Source organism: Babylonia areolata, chromosome 17, assembly GCF_041734735.1.
Source record: "Babylonia areolata isolate BAREFJ2019XMU chromosome 17, ASM4173473v1, whole genome shotgun sequence".
NCBI classification, from domain to species: Eukaryota; Metazoa; Mollusca; class Gastropoda; order Neogastropoda; family Buccinidae; genus Babylonia; species Babylonia areolata.
Window position 1 is genome coordinate 8,211,954 of NC_134892.1, and position 22,146 is coordinate 8,234,099.

The 22,146-nt window shown below is 45.3% G+C and overlaps 1 protein-coding gene and 1 long non-coding RNA gene across 2 annotated transcripts in view; one reads left to right on the plus strand and one right to left on the minus strand.

The window, feature by feature from the left end:
- LOC143291625 (uncharacterized) overlaps positions 1–14,377 on the minus strand; it is a 276,976-nt gene extending 262,599 nt beyond the window's left edge. Inside the window, exon 1 of the long non-coding RNA XR_013056554.1 lies at positions 14,342–14,377. This is a non-coding gene — a long non-coding RNA (uncharacterized LOC143291625). The remainder of the gene's footprint in view (positions 1–14,341) is intronic.
- LOC143291622 (scavenger receptor cysteine-rich domain-containing protein DMBT1-like) overlaps positions 1–22,146 on the plus strand; it is a 60,283-nt gene that overhangs the window by 17,133 nt on the left and 21,004 nt on the right. The window contains exons 2-9 of the mRNA XM_076601584.1: positions 1,762–1,852; positions 2,631–2,758; positions 6,559–6,711; positions 11,942–12,038; positions 13,642–13,766; positions 16,187–16,351; positions 18,053–18,137; positions 21,142–21,266. Of these exons, the coding sequence (XP_076457699.1) occupies positions 1,762–1,852; positions 2,631–2,758; positions 6,559–6,711; positions 11,942–12,038; positions 13,642–13,766; positions 16,187–16,351; positions 18,053–18,137; positions 21,142–21,266 (969 nt within the window). The remainder of the gene's footprint in view (positions 1–1,761; positions 1,853–2,630; positions 2,759–6,558; positions 6,712–11,941; positions 12,039–13,641; positions 13,767–16,186; positions 16,352–18,052; positions 18,138–21,141; positions 21,267–22,146) is intronic.

The window sequence follows — 22,146 nt, forward strand, 5'->3', positions numbered from 1 at the left end:
GTGTGTGTGTGTGTGTGTGTGTGTGTGTGGGTGTAAATGTGTCAGTGTGTGTGTAAATGTGTCAGTGTGTGTGTGTGTGTGTGTGTGTAAATGTGTCAGTGTGTGTGTGTGCCTGCGAGCGTGCATGTGGTGTGGTGTGGTGTGGTGTGGTCACATCCCCCCCCACCCCCCCCCCCAAAAAAAAAACCTCTCCAGACACGCTCAACACAAACCTGTAATCCCATGCATGCATCGGAAAGTAGCCAGACCTCTCTCTATAACTCCAGTGTTAATCGATGGAGTGTTCCTGTAGGGGCAGTAAGTACGTTATGTTATGGCCATGTGCGGTGAGGTGACGGTGATCAGGGGAGGTAATCAGACCCCAGCCAGGTATTGAAGAGGTGGGGGTGGGGGCGGGGGTGGGTCTGGGCTTGGCTGTAAAGTGTCCAGGGGAGGCCCTGGTATGGGGGATATTGGCACAGGGGTGTATGTGTGTGTGTGTGTGTGCCTGAAACCTGATTGAATGACACAGGAAACGAATGATGAGCGCCCAATGTGGCAGGTGTCAGTCAACTCCACCGAGGCAGGCAGCCTGTTGTGTAAATGATTCTGTGTTTGTAAAGTGCTTTGAGCTTGGTTTGCTCCATATTTGTAGCATGTTAACTCTCTCCATACAAACGGCGAAAGAGACGACGTTAACAGTGTTTCACCCCAGTTATCATCATCAAAATATTGCAAGCCGGAGGCTCTTATACTGAAGAGGTGAATGTTGACAAAGAATACCACAATTCTGACGACGAAAGCTAAAGGTTGGGTCATTCATACACCCACTGAACATCCGAGGGGTCTGTGTAGAGGAGAAGAGAGGACTGGCCGTACTGAGAGAGTTAAGAGCTTGGTTTCTGACTGAGGATAGGCGCAACATAAGCGCCCATATCATCATCAATTGAGCTGAACAAAATGGGTACAAACTTCTTCGTTCGTGGGCTGCAACTCCCACGTTCAATCGTATGTACAGGAGTGGGCTTTTACATGTATGACTGTTTTTACCCTGCCATGTCGGCAGTTTTCAGGGCGGGCATGGGGGGGATTGAGGGGCGTGGGGGGGGGGGGGGGGGGGGCAGGGAGGGATGCATGCTGGGTATGTTCTAGTTTCCATAACCCACCGAACGCTGACACAGGATCTTTAACGTGTGTATTTGATCTTCTGTTTGCATATGGGGGTTCAGGCACAAGCAGGTCTGCACATATGTTAACCTGGGAGATTGGAAAAATCCCCACCCTTTTACCCACCAGGTGCCGTTACCAAGATTCGAACCCGGGACCCTCAGATGGAAAGTCCAACGCTTTAACCTCTTGGCTGTTGCGGCCGTGGGCGTTACATGTAAGGACCCATGTGATCAGTTGAACTGAACAGAGCAGGAACAGACGGGCGCAATAGCCGAGTGGTTAAAGCGTTGGACTTTCAATCTGAGGGTCCCGGGTTCGAATCACGGTAATGGCGCCTGGTGGGTAAAGGGTGGAGATTTTTCTGATCTCCCAGGTCATCATATGTGCAGACCTGCTAGTTGCCTGAACCCCCTTCGTGTGTATAAGCATGCAGAAGATCAAATACGCACGTTAAAGATCCTGTAACCCATGTCAGTGATCGGTGGGTTATGGTGACACGAAAATACCCAGCATGCATGAACCACGACAGAGTCATCGGCAAGTCGATGTTGGTCGTGTAACGGAAAGAAGAAGAAGACAGTGTGTGTGAGAGACAGTGTGGGCTGTTTTCAGGGGAGTCCTGTGGGAAGCGGGTGATGTACCTGAACGCTCGGTCCTCCATGGAGCTGCTGACCACTCCCAACTATCCCAACGACTATGATAAGTGAGTCGCTCTGTGTGTGTGTGTGTGTTGAGTGTGTGTGTGTGTAAGTGAGTCGTTGTGTGTGTGTGTGTGTGTGTGTGTGTGTGTGTGTGTGTGTGTAAGTGAGTCGCTGTGTGTGTGTGTGTGTGTGTGTGTGTGTAAGTGAGTCGTTGTGTGTGTGTGTGTGTGTGTGTGTGTGTGCTTGCTTATGTGCATTCCTTTATGTATGTGTGTTTGTGTGTGTGTGCGTTGTGTTTGTGTGTAGTGTGCATTCCTTACCACAGTAGGTGGTGTGTGTGTGTGTGTGTGTGTGTGTGTGCTTGCTTATGTGCATTCCTTTATGTATGTGTGTATGTGCGTGCGTGCGTTGTGTTTGTGTGTGTGTGCATTCCTACCCACATGTCTATGTATGTGTGTGCACACATATATATATATGTGTGTGTGTGTGTGCATTCATATGTATGTGTGTGTGTGTGTGTGTGTGTGTGTGTGTGTGCGTGCGTGTGTGCATTCATATGTATGTATGTGTGTGTGTTTGTGTGCACCTGAGTGAGTGTGTGCATGCACATTGTGTGTGTGTGTGTGTGTGTGTGTGTGTGTGTGTGAATACATGTGTGTTCACAATAATACATGTATGTGTGCACATGTGTGTGTGTGTGTGCATGCACAATTTATGTGTGTGTGTGTGTGTGTGCATGCACAATTTGTGTGTGTGTGTGTGTGTGTGTGTGTGTGCATTGTGTGTGTGTGTGTGTGTGTGCACAATTTGTGTGTGTGTGTGTGTGTGTGTGTGTTCCAGCAACGAGCACTGTCAGTGGATCATCAGTGCGGCAATCCCTACCCAAGTGGTTCAGATTGAGTCTGTGGCCTCCGACCTTGTCAACTGGGACGGCGGTGACTGCGAGGACTATGTGGCTGTCTATGATGGTATGGACCGTGGTGTGTGTGTGTGTGTGTGTGTAGTTGTGTGTGTGTGTGTGTGTGGTTGTGTGTGTTTTGTGTGTGTGTGTGGGTGTGTGTGTGTGTGTGGTTGTGTGTGTGTGTGTGTGGTGTGTGTGTGTGTGTGTGTGTGTGTGTGTGTTTCTTTTTATCACAACAGATTTCTCTGTGTGCAATTCGGGCTGCTCTTCCCAGGGAGAGCGCGTCGCTATACTACAGCGCCACCACCCATTTTTTTTTGTATTTTTTTTCCTGCGCGCAGTTTTATTTGTTTTTCCTATCGAAGTGGATTTTTCTACAGAATTTTGCCAGGAGCAACCCTTTTGTTGCAGTGGGTTACATGCGCTAAGTGCATGCTGCACATGGGACCTCGGTTTATCGTCTCGTCCAAATGACTGTAGTGTGTGTGTGTGTGTGTGTGTGTGTGTGTGTGTGTGTGTGTGTTGTGATTTGGTGTGTTGTGGTGTGGTGTAGTGTGTTATGTTGTGGTGTGTTGTAGTGTTGTGGTGCTGTGTGTTATGTTGTGGTATAGTGTGTTAAGGTGCAGTATGTTTTGTTGCAGTGTGCTGTGGTGTAGTGTGGTGTGTTGTGGTGTGGTGTAGTGTTTTCTGTTGTAGTGTGTTGTGTTGTGTTGTGTTGTGTTGTGTTGTAGTGTGTTGTGTTGTGTGTGGTGTAGTGTGGTGTAGTGTTTTCTGTTGTAGTGTTGTGATGTAGTGTTGTGGAGTAGTGTGTTATGTTGTTGTGTACTGTGTTATGGTGTAGTGTGTTGTGTTGTGGTGCTGTGTGTTGTTGTGTAGTGTGGTGTGGTGTGGTGAAGTGTGTTGTGATGAAGTGTGGTGTGGTGTGGTGTGGTGTGTTATGTTGTGGTGGTGTTGTTGGTGTGTTGGTGATATATGTAGTGTGTTGTGGTGTGATATGTTGTGATGTGTGTGGTGTGGTTTGTTACGTTGTGATGTATGTTGTGTGTTGTGGTGTGTTATGTTGTGATGTGTTATGTTGTGATGTATGTAGTGTGTTGTGTTGTGATTGTGTTATGTTGTGATGTATGTAGTGTGTGGTGTTGTGATGTGTTTTGTTGTGATGTATGTAGTGTGTTGTGGTGTGTTATGTTGTGATGTGTTATGTTGTGATGTATGTAGTGTGTTGTGTTGTGATTTGTTATGTTGTGATGTATGTAGTGTGTTGTGATGTATTATGTTGTGATGTGCTATGTTGTGATGTATGTAGTGTGTTATGTTGTGGTTTGTTATGTTGTGATGTGTTATGTTGTGATGTATGTAGTGTGTTGTGGTGTGTTAGGTTGTGATGTATGTAGTGTGTTGTGGTGTGTTATGTTGTGATGTATGTAGTGTGTTGTGGTGTGTTATGTTGTGATGTATGTAGTGTGTTGTGGTGTGTTATGTTGTGATGTGTTATGTTGTGATGTATGTAGTGTGTTGTGGTGTGTTATGTTGTGATGTATGTAGTGTGTTATGTTGTGGTTTGTTATGTTGTGATGTATGTAATGTGTTGTGGTGTATTATGTTGTGATGTGCTGTGTTGTGATATATGTAGTGTGTTGTGGTGTGTTAGGTTGTGATGTATGTAGTGTGTTGTCATGTGTTAGGTTGTGATGTATGTAGTGTGTTGTGGTTTGTTACGTTGTGATGTGTTATGTTGTGATATATGTAGTGTGTTGTGGTGTGTTAGGTTGTGATGTATGTAGTGTGTTTTCGTGTGTTATGTTGTGATGTATGTAGTGTGTTGTGATGTATGTAGTGTGTTCTGGTGTGTTATGTTGTGATGTATGTAGTGTGTTGTGGTGTGTTATGTTGATGTATGCAGTGTGTTGTGGTGTGTTATGTTGTGACGTATGTAGTGTGTTGTGGTGTGTTATGTTATGTGTCATGTTGTTGTGTAGTGGTGTGTTATGTTGTGATGTGTTATGTTATGTGTCATGTTGTTGTGTAGTGGTGTGTTACATTGTGGTGTTTGTATTGTGTTGTGGGGTGTTATGTTGTGTTGAAGTGTGTTATATTATGGTGTAGAGTGTTGTGATGTGTTATGTTATGGTGAAGTGTGTTGTGGTGTGTTGCGTTGTGATGTGTTACGTTGTGGTATAGTGTGTTGTGATGTTCTGTGTTGTGGTGTAGTGTGTTGTGTTGTAATGTGTTGTGGGGATGTGTGTTGTGGTGTGCTGTGGTGTAATGTGTTGTGGTGTGTTTTATTGTGGTGTAATGTGTTGTGGTGTGTTATGCTGTGGTGAAGTGTGTTGTCATGTAGTGTGTTGTGTTGTGGTGAAGTGTGTTGTGGTGTGTTGTGGTCTGTTATATTGTGGCGAAGTGTGTAGTGTTGTAGTGTGTTACATTGTGTTGAAGTGTGTTGTGGTGCGTTATGTTGTGTGTTGTGTCATGGTGTGTTATGTTGTGGTGCAGTGTGTTTTGTGTTTATGTTGTTGTGTGTAATGTCATGGTGTGTTATGTCATGGTCTGCTATGTTGTGGTGCAGTGTGTTGTGTGTTTATGTTGTGGTGCGTTATGTCATGGTGTGTTATGTCATGGTCTGCTATGTCGTGGTGCAGTGTGTTGTGGTGTGTTTATGTTGTGGTGTGTTGTGTTGTGTTGTGTTGTGTTGTGTTGAAGTGTGTTATCCACTGATGTCATGGTGTGTTATGTTGTGGTGTAAGCGTGTCATGATGTCGCGTGTTGTGGTGCGCTATCTTGTTGTGGTGCTGTGCGTTACGTCATGGTGTGCTAAGTCAAAGTGTGTTATGTTTAACTCCACCTCCACCAAATACAGTAATATGCTTGGCTTAGATCAGGTACATGTTCAGTTAGATATTGACATCCTCTTGTATGAATTTGAGTATGTGTATGGGACTTTTTTAGACACGAAGTAGGTGATATTTATCGTTATCTTTTAAAAAAATTTTTATTATATCTGTTTATTTATTTTTCATTTTTTCTCTTTGAGTATGTTTTTGTAGTGTGACATTATCCCTTCTTACCCATGTCAAAGTTATATATCAATGATGCAGTCTGTTGGAATGTTCTTCTAACATTTCCTGTGTTGTTAATATGTTTGGATGTATGTAACCATAGGACACACCATTTTTGTTATTCACTCCATAGAAAAAAAAAAGGGCAAAGAAGGGAAAATGAATTTAAATGATAGGTCTCTCTCTCTCTCTCTCTCTCTCTCTCTCTCTCTCTCTCTCTCTCTCTCTCTCTCCCTCTCCCTCTCTCCCTCTCTCTCTCTCCCTCTCTCTCTCTCCCTCTCTCCCTCTCTCTCTCTCCCTCTCTCTCCCTCTCTCTCCCTCTCTCTCTCCCTCTCTCTCTCTCTCTCCCTCTCTCTCTATCTCTCATTACCCCCACCCCCTTCCCCCCTCATTCACTATATATTTTTTTTCAGATGTTGATATTTTTGTTGTCTTTTTTTTTTTCTCCAAAAGTACTTGTGTATGTAATACTATCCTGTAATGTTTCTGGTGTGGACATTAAAAAAAGAAATTTTAAACTGAAAAAAAAAAGAAAAGAAAAAAGAAACACGTTTAACTCACTCAGTACGGCCAGTCCTCTCTTCTCCTCTACACAGCCCCCCTCGGATGTCCAGTGGGTGTCTGAATGACCCAACCTTTAGCTTCCGTCATCAGATATTGTGGTATTATCTTTGTCAACATTCACCTCTTCAGTATATAAGAGCCTTCCTCTTGCAATATTTTGATGATGGTACTTGGGGTGAAACGCTGTTAACGTCGTCTCTTTCGCCGTTTCGTATGGAGAGAGTTAACTCCACCTGACCGTGTGCAGGTATCGACAGCACCAAGCCACTGCTGAAGAAGTGGTGCGGGGGTCAGAGGGTGGTCATCACGTCCAGCGGCAAGTCGGTCTTGGTGGTCTTCCACACGGACCAGCACCTGACAGGGCAGGGCTTCGCCCTCAAGTACTACTCCATGCAGAAATGTCAGCCACACGTCTTTCTGTCGTTCGTTCGTTCGTTTGTCCGTTCTGCTTCTGTTTTACACTCCTCGCTGTTCCGATTTCTTTTTGTTCTTTGTGTTTCTTCTTCTGCTTCTGTCTGTTCTTTTGTTGTTGTTGTTGGTGTGGTTTTTTTGTTTGTTTGTTTTTGTTCTTGTTGGATGTCTCCTTCTTCTTCTTGTTCTTCTTCTTCTTCTTCAGCTTCTTCTTCTTCTTCTTTTTCTTTCTTTCTTTCCTTCTTTCTGTCTTTCTTTCTTCTGCATCTTCTGCATCTTCTTCTTCTTCTTTCTTTCTTTCTTTCTTCTGCATCTTCTTCAACATCATCATCATCATCATCATCATCATCACCTTCTTCTTCTTCATTTTCTTCTTCTTCAGCTTCATCTTCTTCTTCTTTTTCTTTTTTTTTCTTTCCTTCTATCTGTCTGTCTTTCTTTCTTTCTTCTGCATCTTTTTCTTCTTCTTCTTCAACATCAACATCATCATCATCATCTTCTTCTTCTTCCCATTGATTTATTATTGTCTGTTCACTGCAACATGCTTATTCCTACATGTACATATTTGTTAATTTTAGTTCATGTGTATTGAATTGTATTCCATTACTTTTTTGTTTTTTTTGTTTTTGGTTACAACTTCTTCTTCTGCGTTCACTCGTATGCACACAAGTGGGCTTTTACGTGGATGACCGTTTTTACCCCGCCATGTAGGCAGCCATACTCTGTTTTTGGGGGTGTGCATGCTGGGTATGTTCTTGTTTCCATAACACACCGAACGCTGACATGGATTACAGGATCTTTAACGTGCGTATTTGATCTTCTGCTTGCATATACACACGAAGGGGGTTCAGGCACTAGCAGGTCTGCACATATGTTGACCTGGGAGATTGTAAAAACCTCCACCCTTTACCCACCAGGCGCCGTCACCGTGATTCAAACCTGGGACCCCCAGATTGAAAGTCCAACGCTTTAACCACTCGGCTATTGCGCCCGTCGTTTTTGGTTACAACAAATTTCTTATTGTGTTGCAAAATTCAGGCTGCTCACTCCCTGGGGATAGCATGTCGCCACAGTTCCTGCACCCTCTGTCATCAATAATAAAAATTCTAGCCGAGATAGTCAGGACAGCAGTTGCCTCCTCTGCTGTTCTGGTGGTCGTAGTCAAACAGCACGGTGTTTTTCATACAGTTCTGCGCCTCACTCTTTTTCTTTCCATGTATATATACAAGTTTGTTTTAACCATTTATATAGTGTATTGAACTGTACTGCATTACTGGTTTTTGGACTCACTTGTGTAAACAAAGTGAGTCTATGTTTTAATCCCATGTTCGGTTGTGTGTGTGTGTGTCTGTGTGTCCGTGGTAAACTTTAACGTTGACATTTTCTCTGCAAATGCTTTGTCAGTTGACACCAAATTAGGCATAAAAATAGGAAAAATTCAGTTCTTTCCAGTCATCTTGTTTAAAACAATATTGCACCTCTGGGATGGGCACAAAAAAAAAGAAAAAGAAATGAAGCCTAATTATATGCAAACTGCATTTACTGTTATATTTATATTTTTTGTATTCCCTAAACTTGGCACTTTGATCTGATATTCTGACCCAACAGCTAGAGCAGTCATTATTATCATTTTTTGTTCAAACAGGAACTTCTTTTGCTAAGCATGGAATTTTTATTTATTTTGCAAACGTTTTGGTGCAGAGAGTAAAAAAGGGAAATTACTCTGTAATGCCAGGGGAGTTAATTTGCTTTAAACTGATCTTTCTCATCTTAAACATTACATTTTGAAATTATACTCAATACATAAAAAGCTTGGATATTTTTTTAAGTGTATCAAAAGTGAGTCTTGAAGGCCTTGCCTCTCTTGTTTTAGTATAGTTCTGCACCTCACTCTTTTTCTTTCCATGTATATATACAAGTTTGTTTTAACTCTCTCGGGACGACAAGTTTTCTCCCTTGCTTTTCCCCACAGACCATTTGTAAGGGTTTGAAAAAAATATTACAACTACAAAATACAGAGTAAGAAAATGAAACTTTCTGAACTGGTTTATTACGTGTTGAGCTATTACATAAAAAAAAAAAAAAAAAAAAAATCAAATTTCTCATCTTATTTTTACAGTTTTGCAATATGTAGAAAATACTGCCAGTTTTTCACCCCAAATCACCATACCCATGCTTGCTTTCTGCATTAAATTCACTTTCTTCTTCGTCATCATCCACCTCTTCACTGTCTGACCCTTCAGTTTGTAGCATTTCAAGTACTTCAGCAACCCTAAAACATTGCCATCGCTGCCTTGTTCACTCCGCAACATTTTGAGAAGAGCCCGCTTTTCTAACAGGCTGGCACGCGAGCAGAAAACCGGTCAGTGACTTTGTCAGCGTGTGTGCGAGACGGGCCACACATGGCAGGCTGGCCAATCATACCATTCGATTGTGGAGTGACCCAGAATAGTGCACTCTGCTTGTCTAATCACAAAATCACGTGCCCAGCGCGTGATGGATTTTTATTTCTTGAAAATGCTATTCCATTCCGTCGTCTGAAACCGAATACATTTTATGTAGGAATGCTCATGCATTTCTTCGTCCGGAGAGAGTTAACCATTCATATAATGTATTGAATTGTACTGCATTACTGTTTTTTTTTTTATTTGTTAGTCCTTTTTTTTTCTTTTTTTTTTACAACAAAATTATTTTAAGGAGGAAGGTAGCAGAACAGTTAAGGTGCTCGTCTGCATCACTACGATCGGCTTCTGATCCACTCTGTTTACGCATACCCAGATTCAAACACTCGACTGTTGGCCGCCGTTCTTTCTCAGTCTCTGGACCTTGCGATTGGAATGAACTTCCTCTTTCGCTTCATCAAGTCTCCTCTCTCAGCTCTTTCAAGTCTGGCCTTAAAACCCACCTCTTCCCAAAATAGCCTCCCTTGCCTGCCTCTTCCTTGTCTTTAGTTTCTACAGTTTTAGAGTTATGCATGCGTGTGAATGACTGGTGCGAAAGCGCTTTGATTTGTCTCTGCACAAGATTCAGCGCTATATAAATACCATTATTATTATTATTATTATTATTATCTGTTCGAATCCCGCTCTCATCTTTCTTTTCTTTTCTTCTTCTTTTGCGTTCATGGGCTGCAACTCCCACATTCACTCATATATACGCGAGTGGGCTTTTACGTGTATGACCGTTTTTAACCCGCCATGTAGGCAGCCATACTCTGCTTTTGAGGGTGCGCATGCTGGGTATGTTCTTGTTTCCATAACACACCGAACGCTGACATGGATTACAGGATCTTTAACGTGCGTATTTGATCTTCTGCTTGCGTTTTCACACGAAGGGGGTTCAGGCACTGGCAGGTCTGCACATATGTTGACCTGGGAGATAGTAAAAATCTCCACCCTTTACCCACCAGGCGCCGTCACCGTGATTTGAACCCGGGACCCTCAGATAAGTCCAACGCTTTAACCACTTGGCTGTTGCGCCCGTCGCTCTCATCCTTTGTCCCAAGTCTGGCTGGGAAATCGAACCGAGCATGTAGTCATTCAGATGAGATGATAAACTGAGGTCCCGTGTGCAGCAGGCACTTGGCGCACTGAAAAAGAACCCATGGCAATGAGAGAGTTGTCCTCCTCCGGGCAGAATTCTGGAGGAGAAAAATAATAATCCACTCTGATCAGTACACAAATATATATATATGCGTGCTCTCAAGGCCTGACTAAGCACGTTGGGTTGTGCTGTTGGTCAGGTGTCTGCCTAGCAGGTGCGGTGTAGTGTATATGGATTTGTCCGAATGCAGTGACGCTTCCATGAGACGTTGAAACTGAAACTCTTATCATATAATTTAGGCTGCTCTCCCCAAGGATGGTATGTTGTTATGGTTCAGCACCATCACCCCCTCACAACACCCCCCCACCCCCCTTTTTTTGTTGTTGTTTTTTTTGTCTACAAGTTTGTTTTATAATCAGAGTGGATTTTTTTGACAATTTATGCCTATGGGGGTACAACTTGAATATCAGAATTTTCGTAGCACACAGATGCAAAAGAGGATGTGATCTGTTTATAGATCATTGGGACTGTGTTGTTATTTTCTTTATGTTTCATGTTTTATTTTGTTATTTTTATTTTTTTTTCTGTTTCATTCTATTTTATTTATTTATTATTAGTAGTAGCAGTAGTAGTAGCATTCTTATTATTAATATTGTTACCATTAATATTATTATTATTATCATTAATATCATAATATATTGTAAAATTATTTCTTTGTCCTGGTTTTGTTTTATCGTTTTTTCCCCCACAAGGCCTCAGCCGAAGCGTGTTTGGCTACACTACTGGTCGGACATCTGTTTTCCTTAGCAGATGTGGTGTAGCGTGTATTATGGGTTTGTCCTTCTTCTTCTGCGTTCACTCGTATGCACACGAGTGGGCTTTTATGTGCATGACCGTTTTTACCCCGCCATGTAGGCAGCCATACGCCGTTTTCGGGGGTGTGCATGCTGGGTATGTTCTTGTTTCCATAACCCACCGAACGCTGACATGGATTACAGGATCTTTAACGTGCGTATTTGATCTTCTGCTTGCATATACACACGAAGGGGGTTCAGGCACTAGCAGGTCTGCACATATGTTGACCTGGGAGATTGTAAAAATCTCCACCCTTTACCCACCAGGCGCCGTCACCGTGATTCGAACCCGGGACCCTCAGATTGACAGTCCAACGCTTTAACCACTCGGCTATTGCGCCCGTCTGGGTTTGTCCGAATGCAGTGATGCCTCCTTGAGCGGAGTGATGGCCTAGAGGTAACGCGTCCGGCTTGGAAGCGAGAGAATCTGAGCGCGCTGGTTCGAATCACGGTTCAGCCGCCGATATTTTCTCCCCCTCCACTAGACCTTGAGTGGTGGTCTGGACGCTAGTCATTCGGATGAGACGATAAACCGAGGTCCCGTGTGCAGCATGCATTTAGCGCACGTAAAAGAACCCACGGCAACAAAAGGGTTGTTCCTGGCAAAAATTCTGTAGAAAAATCCACATCGATAGGAAAAACAAATAAAACTACACGCAGGAAAAAATGCAAAAAAAAAGGGTGGCGCTGTAGTGTAGCGACGCGCTCTCCCAGGGGAGAGCAGCCCGAATTTCACACAGAGAAATCTGATGTGATAAAAAGAAATACAAATACAAATGCAAACTGAACTGAAGTGAACTGGGTTGTTTTCGGCCCCGACAGACTCCAGCAAATGTGACCCTGACAACGTGGTTCCCTTGGAAACGTCCTTCAACCCTCTCTTTGTGGACCTTCCCAGCTTCACTGCCGAGGAAGACGAGTGAGTTGATTAGAAATGGATGATTGTTGTTGAGGTATTAGTAGTAGCGTTGTATTTGTGGTTTGGTTGTTGTTGTTTTTTTGGTGTTTTTTTTTTTTTTTTGGGGGGGGGGGGGGGGGGGGTTTGGATGTTGGTGTGTATTATTGTCTGTCACTGTCAGAGTTCTTGGTTCTGTTTGACTTTGATAAGTTTGTGTGTGTGTGTGTGAGAGAGAGAGAGAGAGAGAGAGTGTGTGTGTGTATGTTTTGTTTGTGTGTGTGTGTGTGTGTTTTTGTTTGTGTGTGTGTCTGTGTTGTGTGTCTGTGTTGTGTCTGTGTGTGTCTGTGTGGGTGTGCATGTGAGAGCTTATGTATATTGGTAATTGGTGGTGGGCTTGTGTGTGTGTGTGTGTGTGTGTGTGTGTGTGTGTGGAGGAGGTGGGGGGGATTATGTGTGTATGCATGAGAGAGTGAGAATTGTGTGTGTTGTGTGTGTTGTGTGTGGAGGGAGGGGGGTGGGCACATGCATGCGTGTGTGCAAGCGCACAAGTCTTGCATTATCTGTATGCGTGTCTGCATGATTATGGTGATAAGATTGATGCTGTTGAGAAGCTTCAAAGATGACGATGATGTCACACCTGTCAGGATGATGAAGTACCTGTGGTGATGATGTCATACCTGTGATGATGTTGATGATGATGCTGTCACACTTGTAATGGGGATGAAGTACCTGTGATGATTATGTCACTCCTGTGAAGATGATGTCACTCCTGTGATGATAATCATGATGATGATATCACACCTGTGATGATGATGTCACACCTGTGATGAACCTGTGATGATACCCATGATGATGATATCACACCTGTGATGATGATACACCTGTGATGATGATGATGATGAAGTACCTGTGATGATGATGTCACACCTGTCATGTTGTTTTCACACCTTTGATGATGATGATGTCACACCTGTGATGATTGATCAGTTTGATGGTGATGTCACACCTGTGATGATGATCAGTTTGATGGTGATGTCACACCTGTGATGGTAATGAAATACATGTGATAATTATGTCACACCTGTAAGGATGAGATCACACCTGTGATGATGATGATGATGATGATGTCACACCTGTGATGATGGTGAAGTACCAGTGGTGATGATGATGTCACACCTGTGATGATGATGAAGTACCAGTGGTGATGATGATGTCACACCTTTGATGATGATGAAGTACCAGTGGTGATGATGATGTCACACCTGTGATGATGATGAAGAAGTACCAGTGGTGATGATGATGTCACACCTGTGATGATGATGAAGAAGTACCAGTGGTGATGATGATGTCACACCTGTGATGATGATGAAGTACCAGTGGTGATGATGATGTCACACCTGTGATGATGATGAAGTACCTGTGGTGATGATGATGTCACACCTGTGATGATGGTGAAGTACCAGTGGTGATGATGATGTCACACCTGTGATGATGATGAAGAAGTACCAGTGGTGATGATGATGTCACACCTGTGATGATGGTTTCACACCTGTGGTGATGATGATGATGTCACACCTGTGATGATGATGACGATGATGATGTCACACCTGTGATGACTGTGCAGGTGGAAGGAGCAGGTGGAGTGCAGCTACCTGTTCACCTCCAGCCGGGAGGACGCCGGTCAGACCCTCACCCTGGAGCTGTACCGGCCCATCAAGTGTTCCGATGGAAACTTCACCGTCTATGATGGTACGGCTGCACTAAGAGAGGAGGGTTTGGTGCGGCTGCACTAAGAGAGGGGTCTGTGATGGTACGGTTGCAGTGAGTGGGGTGTGTGATGGTGTGGCTGCACTGAGAGAGGGTCTGTGACGGGTACAGCTGCACCGAGTGGGGTGTGTGATGGTATGGCTGCACTAAGAGAGGGTCTGTGATGGTACGGTTGCACTGAGTGGGGTGTGTGATGGTATGGCTGCACTGAAATAGGGTCTGTGATAGTATGGTTGTACTGAGTGGGTTTGTGATGGTACGGTTGTACTGAGAGAGGGTCTGTGTTCGTACTGCCGCACTGAGTGGGTCTGTGTTTGGTACGGCTGCACCGAGAGAGTGTCTGCGTTGGTACGGTTGCACTGAGAGAGGGTCTGTGATGGTGCGGCTGTACTGAGTGGGATTGTGATGGTACACCTGCACTGAGAGGATCTGTGTTTGGTATGCCTGCACCGGGTGGGTGTGTGATGGTACGGCTGTACTGAGTGGGTCTGTGACCAAATTGTTTGACTGAGAGCCTTGAGTCTTAACTCACTCAGTACGGCCAGTCCTCTCTTCACCTCTACACAGACCCCTTGGATGTCCAGTGGGTGTCTTAATGACCGAACCTTTAGCTTCCGTCGTCAGAATTGTGGTATTCTTTGTCAACATTCACCTCTTCAGTATAAGAGCCTTCCGCTTGCAATATTTTAATGGTGGTAATGGGGGTGAAACGCTGTTAACGTCGTCTCTTTCACCATTCGTATGGAGAGAGTTAAAGATGTGGTGCTGGGGAGTGTTTTTCACGCAACACTTGGTGATGAAAGAGTTAAACCCGTTTTCTTTATCGCGTTCACTTCTCGCGGAAGGGGAGGAACTAGCCCTGCCTTTCCTGTGCTAAGCCATGGTCACAGTGGATACGAATTCACTTCAGGGAGGAAGGTGGCAGAACGGTTAAGATGCTGACCTGCCAGAACAGTGTCTGTGAGGGTCTGGGTTCAATTCCCAGTCTTGCCCTTTCACCCTCGGGCGAAAAATCAAACTGAGCGTCTAGTCTTTCGGATGAGGAGATAAACGGAGTTTCCCGTGCGCAACACACACTGAAAAAGGAACCCCACGGCAACAGCAGTGTCATCCTCTGGCAAAATTCTGCAGAGGAAATCCACTCTGATAGGTTCACACACATACACACACACACACACACACACACACACACACATACACACACACACACACACACACACACACACACACACACGCACTCGAGGCCCGACTAAGCACGTTGGGTTACGGCTATGCCGCTGGTTAGGCCTCTAGCCTAGCAGATGTGGTGTGGTGTTATGTTGATACGTCTGAATGCAGTGGCAGCCTTGTTGAAAGAGCGAAAATGAAACTGAAAGTGAAACTGAAATCACTGTCCGGTTGGCGGTGACAGGCTATGGGATGTGAGGGACATCTCTAGTGGGACGCCGGCCCCAGCAATGATTTTTGATTGATTGATTGATGTGGATGACGGGCGCAATAGCCGAATGGTTAAAGCGTTGGACTGTCAATCTGAGGGTCCTGGGTTCGAATCACGGTGACAGCGCCTGGTGGGTAAATGGTGGAGATTTTTACGATCTCCCAGGTCAACATATGTGCAGACCTGCTAGTGCCTGAACCCTCTTCGTGTGTATATGCAAGCAGAAGATCAAATACGCACGTTAAAGATCCTGTAATCCATGTCAGCGTTCAGTGGGTTATGGAAACAAAGAACATACCCAGCATGTACACCCCCGAAAACGGAGTATGGCTGCCTACATAGCGGGGTAAAAACGGTCATACACGTAAAAGCCCACTCGTGTGCATACGAGTGAACGCAGAAGAAGAAGAAGAAGAAGAAGAAGATTGATGTGGATACTTATATAGCGCCTATCCTCGGTCAGAGACCAAGCTCTAAGCGCTTTACATACACGGGGACATTTGCACCACAGGCTGCCTACCTGGGTAGAGCCGACTGACGGCTGCCACTGGGCGCTCATCATTCGTTTCCTGTGTCATTCAATCAGATTTCAGACGCACATGCATACACATTCAGACAGACATGTAACATTTTTTACATGTATGACATACTACAGCGCCACCCATTTTTTTTTTTTTTTTCTGCGTGCAGTTTTATTTGTTTTTCCTATCGAAGTGGATTTTTCTACAGAATTTGGCCAGGAACAACCCTTTTGTTGCCGTGGGTTCTTTTACTACGTGCGCTAAGTGCATACTGCACACGGGACCTCGGTTTATCGTCTCATCCGAATGACTCCGAGTTCGTCAGATTAGATGTAATTTTTAGGGAGAAAATTTCCTTTTTTCTTTTTCACATGTTTTATTTTATTTTATTTTATTTTATTTTTTTTAGCGTATTAATCTCGATGCTTGTCACCACCACACAGGCCCGGACAAGTCGAGTCCCGTCATCGTGTCGTGGTGCTACGGGACCGACCCCTTTGAGGTCATCACCACGACCCGCCCGGAAGCCCTGGTCGTCTTCACCCTGCTGCGTCCGGACCTCAACTGGCAGGTCCTCCGTGTGCGCGCCGCTGCCCGCTCCAGGAAATGTGAGTGGGTTGGGGTAGAGGCGGGGTGGGTGGGGGCTGGGGGGAGGGGAGGGGTAGGAGTAGGGGGGGGGAGGGGGGAGGTAGGGTAGGGGTGAGGAGGTGGTGGGGGGGGGGAGGAGGAGGCGGAGGGTGAGGGGTGTGTTGGGCTGGGGGGTGGGGGGGTGGGAACTATGTGGGTGGGTGGTGAGGGGTGTGTGGGTGGGATGGGGGTGGGGGGTTAGGGATGTGTTGTGGGGGTGGGGGTGGGGGAGAACTATGTGGGTGGGTGGAGAGGGGGAAGAGGGGCGGAGTTTGAGCGGTGTGTTGGGTGGAGTAGGAGGGAGGGTCGGTGAGGGATGTGTTTGTGTGTGTGTGGGGGGGGGGGTGGGGGGGGGGGAAACTGTGTGGGTGGATGGTGGGGTTGCGGGAGGGCGGAGGGTGAGGGATGTGTTGTGGGGGGGGGGGAGGGGAACTATATAGGTGGGTGGGGGTTGTGGGGGGAAGGAGGCAGAGGGTGAAGGGTGTGTTGTATGGGGGTGTGTGTGTGGGGGAAACTATGTGGGTGGGTGGTTGTGGAGTTGCTGGATGTCTTTGTTGTTGTTGCGTTGCATTGAGTTGTGCGGTGTGGTGTGGAGTGGCAGGGTTGGGATGTGTAATGTGTGTGCCCTGGTGTGTGCGTTGTGTAATGTGTAGTGTGTTATATGTAATATGTTGTCTGAAATGTGTGACAGGTTTGCAGTGTATGGTAGGCAGTGTCTGATATGTAATGTGTGATGTGTGGTGTGTGATATATTGTGTGTACTGAGATATGTGTGTATATGTGTAACATGTAATATGTGGTCTGCAATGTGTGGCATGTTTGCAGTGAATGGTATGCAGTGTCTTACCATGTGTGATATTCAGTGTGTGAGCAAATGGTGTGTACTGAATGTGTGACATGATTTTGGCAGTGTGTAATAAGCAATGTGTAACATGCAATATGTGGTGTGTAATGTGTGACATGTTTCTAATGTACAATATGCAATGTCTAACATGTAATATGTAAAATCTATGCGTAATATGTGATGTTTTGTATATGGTGAGTAATAAATGTGTGACATATTTTCAGTGTGTAATGTGCATTGCATAGTGTGTAATATGTGTTCTAATGTGTGACATGCTTGCAATGTGTCATGCGTAATGTGCGACATGCAGAGCGTAAAGGGTAACGTGTGACATGGCGTGTTGCAGTACATAACATGCAGTGTATAACGTGTAACGTGCAGTGTGTGACGTGTAGTGTGTCACATGCAGTGTATAACGTGTAGCGTGTAACATGCAGTGTGTGACGTGTAGTGTGTCACATGCAGTGTATAACGTGTAGCGTGTAACATGCAGTGTGTGACGTGTAGTGTGTCACATGCAGTGTATAACGTGTAGCGTGTAACATGCAGTGTGTGACGTGTAGTGTGTCACATGCAGTGTATAACGTGTAGCGTGTAACATGCAGTGTGTGACGTGTAGTGTGTCACATGCAGTGTATAACGTGTAACGTGTAACATGCAGTGTGTGATGTGTAGCGTGTGACATGCAGTGTATAACGTGTAACATGCAGTGTGTGATGTGTAGCGTGTGACATGCAGTGTATAACGTGTAACGTGTAACATGCAGTGTGTGATGTGTAGCGTGTGACATGCAGTGTATAACGTGTAACACGCAGTGTGTGATGCGGCGTGTTTGCAGCGGGGTGCAGCGACTCCAGCATCCCCACCCTGCAGCTGTCGTCACGGCCCACCTTCCTCTCCTTCCCCTACACCACCTCCGTCCAGTCAGTGTCTGCTCTCTCTCTCTGTCACTCTGTGTGTGTGGGTGTGTGGGGGTGGTGGTGGGGCATGGTGGAGTAATAATGATACTGATAATAATAATAATAAGTATTTGTATAGCGCTGAATCTTGTGCAGAGAGACAAATCAAAGCGCTTTCTCACACCAGTCATTCACACGCACGCATAACTCTAAAACTGGAGAAACTGAAGACAAGGAAGAGGCAGGGGAGGGAGGCTTGTCTTGGGAAGGGGTGGGTTTTAACTCACTCCGGATGATGGAATGCTACAACGTTCCTGATGTAAGGTAGCGTTCCGGACAACGGAACGCTATAGCGGTTTTGACGGTTAAAAATGTTTCCTCATGGGGTAGCATAACAACTGCAGCTACACCGGGCATTGCGAACGTGTCAAGGGTCGAATGGAAAGTTTCTTCATGAGATTCCGGAACAACACACTCCACAGCGAGCGAGCGAGTTCAGGACCCCACACGACAAGCTAATCTGCATACGTATTGAAAATGGCATTGCAGGCAATACAGTTGGAAATTTTTTGAGCTAACTAGATCACGACAGCGGCTTTTACCGCTGCTGAAGTGATTGAAATGCTTCAGACTGAAGGTTTCAACATCGACGAGGATGATGAAGACATTGATTAAAGTATCCGCAGTGAAGAAAACTACCAGCAAGAAGTTACTGATAGTGACTCATCTTCTGACAGTAGTGAAGAGGGAGGGGTGTGGGCGTTCACATGACGTGAGGAGAAGGGTCAGTGGGTCAAGTACAGTGAGTTTCATTCAGTTACTTTATGTTTTGTATTTTTTGTGATTTTTTTTTCCAAACCCTAACAAACGGGTCGTCTGTAGTGAAAAGCAAGGGAGAGAACTATTCGTCCAGAGTGAGTTAACACTTTCGCTGCCAGGAAAATAAGATGTGAAATCTATTTGCCAGGGTTTTTCCACAAAAAACGGGTATAAATTTCCAAAAAATTCTGTGCTCTTTGTTATTGGAGAAAGACCCATAAAAGTATATATTTTCTGAAAGGGAAATGAATAAAGAATACAAAACATATGATGTTTTCCCATTTTATATATTTTTAGTGACATGCTGTTGTTTTGAAATCAGTGTTTTGTTTTTTTTGTCACATTTTCAACTTGTTCATTACAAACATTAGTCAGGTGATTTGCACTAAACTACCATATTTTCTGGACAAATGGATATCTGCACACACAAAATCATACTAGAACAACCGCAATATAAAAAAACTGAAAAAGAAATAGATACATAATGCATTGACTTCTGCAAGTGATAATATGGATGTGAGGCCACGCCCCCAGTTCTCATCAGACCGCGTTGGCTGAGTGTCAAGAAAATAGCCCACACTATGGCCTGCTAAAAATTTGGTAACTTCTGTCGTCTGCTAGAGCTGAACAGCCGGCATCACTCACTGATAGACATATCTTGGCCACTCTCTTGATTGCTCCCTTTATTTCCTATCGTATCATCCTATAAATGTTCACCACTGTCTTCTCCTTCAAATTTATGCTCCAATTCTTTCTGAGCATCAGCTAAAGAAAGTAATCTTGGTTGATTTAGTTCACCACAATCGCATGTCTTGAGCACGGAGTCAGTCCGACATTTTGTTGAGCGAGCGAAGAGAGGAGCCAGGCAAAGACTGCAGCCAGTAACCCAACCAAAACGTTCAAATAAAGGACTGCCTTATGATGCAGATGGTGTTTCTAGCTATGAATAGAATCTACAAAGATTCCCCAAGCTAAAGCTACCAGCATTTTTGTCAACGAACTGATTGCAAAGTAGGGAAGAGTCAGAATATATATGAGGAGTTATGTGTGTGTGGGTGTGATGTAAGGGGGAGAGTGTGTGGTTAGTGGTGGTGGGGGAGTGTGTGGGTGTGATGTAAGGGGGAGAGTGTGTAGTGTGGTGGAGGAGTGTGTGTGGGTGTGATTTAAGGGGGGAGGGGTAGTGTGTGGGGTGGTGGTGGAGTGTGTGTGGGAGCGTGTGATGAGGGGGGAGTGGATGTGAGGGTGTGTGTGTGTGTGTGTGTGGGGTGATGTGGTCTGGGAGGTGGGGGCATGTGAGAGCTTGTGTATGGGGGGGGGGGAAGTGTGGGGGGAGTTGGGATATGAGGGTATGTGTGGGTTTGTGTGGATGTGGGGGCAGGGGGGGATGTGAGAGTGGGAGAAGTGAGTGGATGCTGTGGGGGTGGGGGTGGGGGGTTGGATGTGAGGGGCGTGGGGGGTGGTGAGGAAGGAGTGTATGAATGTGAGGGGGAGGTGTATGAGGGTGTGTGTGGATGGTGGTGCGGGAGAGTGTGGATGGGGTGTGTGGGGGTGGGTGGATGGGAAAAGAGTGGATGTGAAGGGTGTGGGTGTGAGTGTGAGAGAGTGTGTCTGTGTGTTTATGTGATAGCGTGTTTGAGAGAGAGAGAGAGAGAGAGCGTGTGTATTTGAACATGTATTTGTGTCTGTATGCATTCATGCCTACATGCGTGAAATGGCGATGATGACAGAAAGGATAACATATAAAGTGTCTGTCCATGGTCAGAGAGCAAGTGCTAAGGTAAGCACTTTTAACAAACAGGAAGCCATTGACTTCTTCTTCTGCACACGAGTGGGCTTTTATGTGTATGACCGTTTTTACCCCGCCATGTAGGCAGCCATACTCGGTTTTCGGGGGTGTGCATGCTGGGTATGTTCTTGTTTCCATAACCCACCGAACACTGACATGGATTACAGGATCTTTAGCGTGCGTATTTGATCTTCTGATTGCATATACACACGAAGGGGGTTCAGGCACTAAGCAGGTCTGCACATATGTTGACCTGGGAGATCGTAAAAAATCTCCACCCTTTACCCACCAGGCGCCGTCACCGTGATTCGAACCCGGGACCCTCAGATTGACAGTCCAACGCTTTAACCACTCGGCTATTGCGCCCGTCAAAGCCATTGACAAGTGATGACAGTCGACGATCTGTTCTGTGTCCATGTCCAGGGGAGATCAGCCTTGCTCTGTACGACTGTGGTCGGCCAAACGGGATCAGACCCTTCGTGTGGACATCGTGAACGGGGGGAAGGACGGCTTACCTTGTGGGGATGAGGGGATCTATTTCTATGATGGTAGGTGCTGAGGTGTGTGTGTGTGTGTTCGGGGGGATTGGGTGGTGGGGTGGGGGTTGGGGGGGCGGGCAATGTAAATGATGCAGGACTGTTGATAACGTGAGCAGTGTGTACGGACGGTGTGTGAGCAGTGTGAATAACGTGGGCGGTGTGAATGATGTGAGGAGTGTGAATGATGTGAACCGGGAACAGTGTGAATGGTTTGAGGAACGTGAACGCTGTGAACCGAGAATAGTGTGAGCAGTGTGAATGACGTGGACAGTGTGTATGGTGTGAACCGGAAACAATGTGAACAGTTGAATGGTATGAGGAATGCGAACTGTGGATGGTGTGAGCAATGTGAATGAGATGAACCGTAAGAATGTGCATGATGTGAGCAGTGCGAATGATGTGTACCATGAATGATGTGAACCAGGGAGATTGTGAATGATGTGAGCAATGTGATTAATGTGAACCGGGAAGAGAGTGAATGGTGTGAGCAATGTGATTGATGTGAACACGGGAACAGTGTGAATGGTGTGAGCAGTGTGAATGATGCAAGGACTTTAAATGATGAATGTGAACTGGAAATGATGTGAACAATGTGAATGGTGTGAGAAATGTGTATGATGTGAGCCATGTGAATGATGTGGACAATGTGAATGATGTGGACAGTGTGAATGATGTGAACAATGTGAATGAGGTGAACTGTGAATGAGGTGAACCAGGAATGATGTGAACAGTGTGAATGATGCAAGCTGTGTGTGTGTGTGTGTGTGTGTGTGTGTGTGTGCAGGGTTCGTCACTAACGGGAGCGCTGAGCGGAACACTCTGAAAAAACAAATTGCGCTCTGGAAAATTCCTTGACTCAGAGCGCTTGCGCTCTTGATTTTGAAAAGAC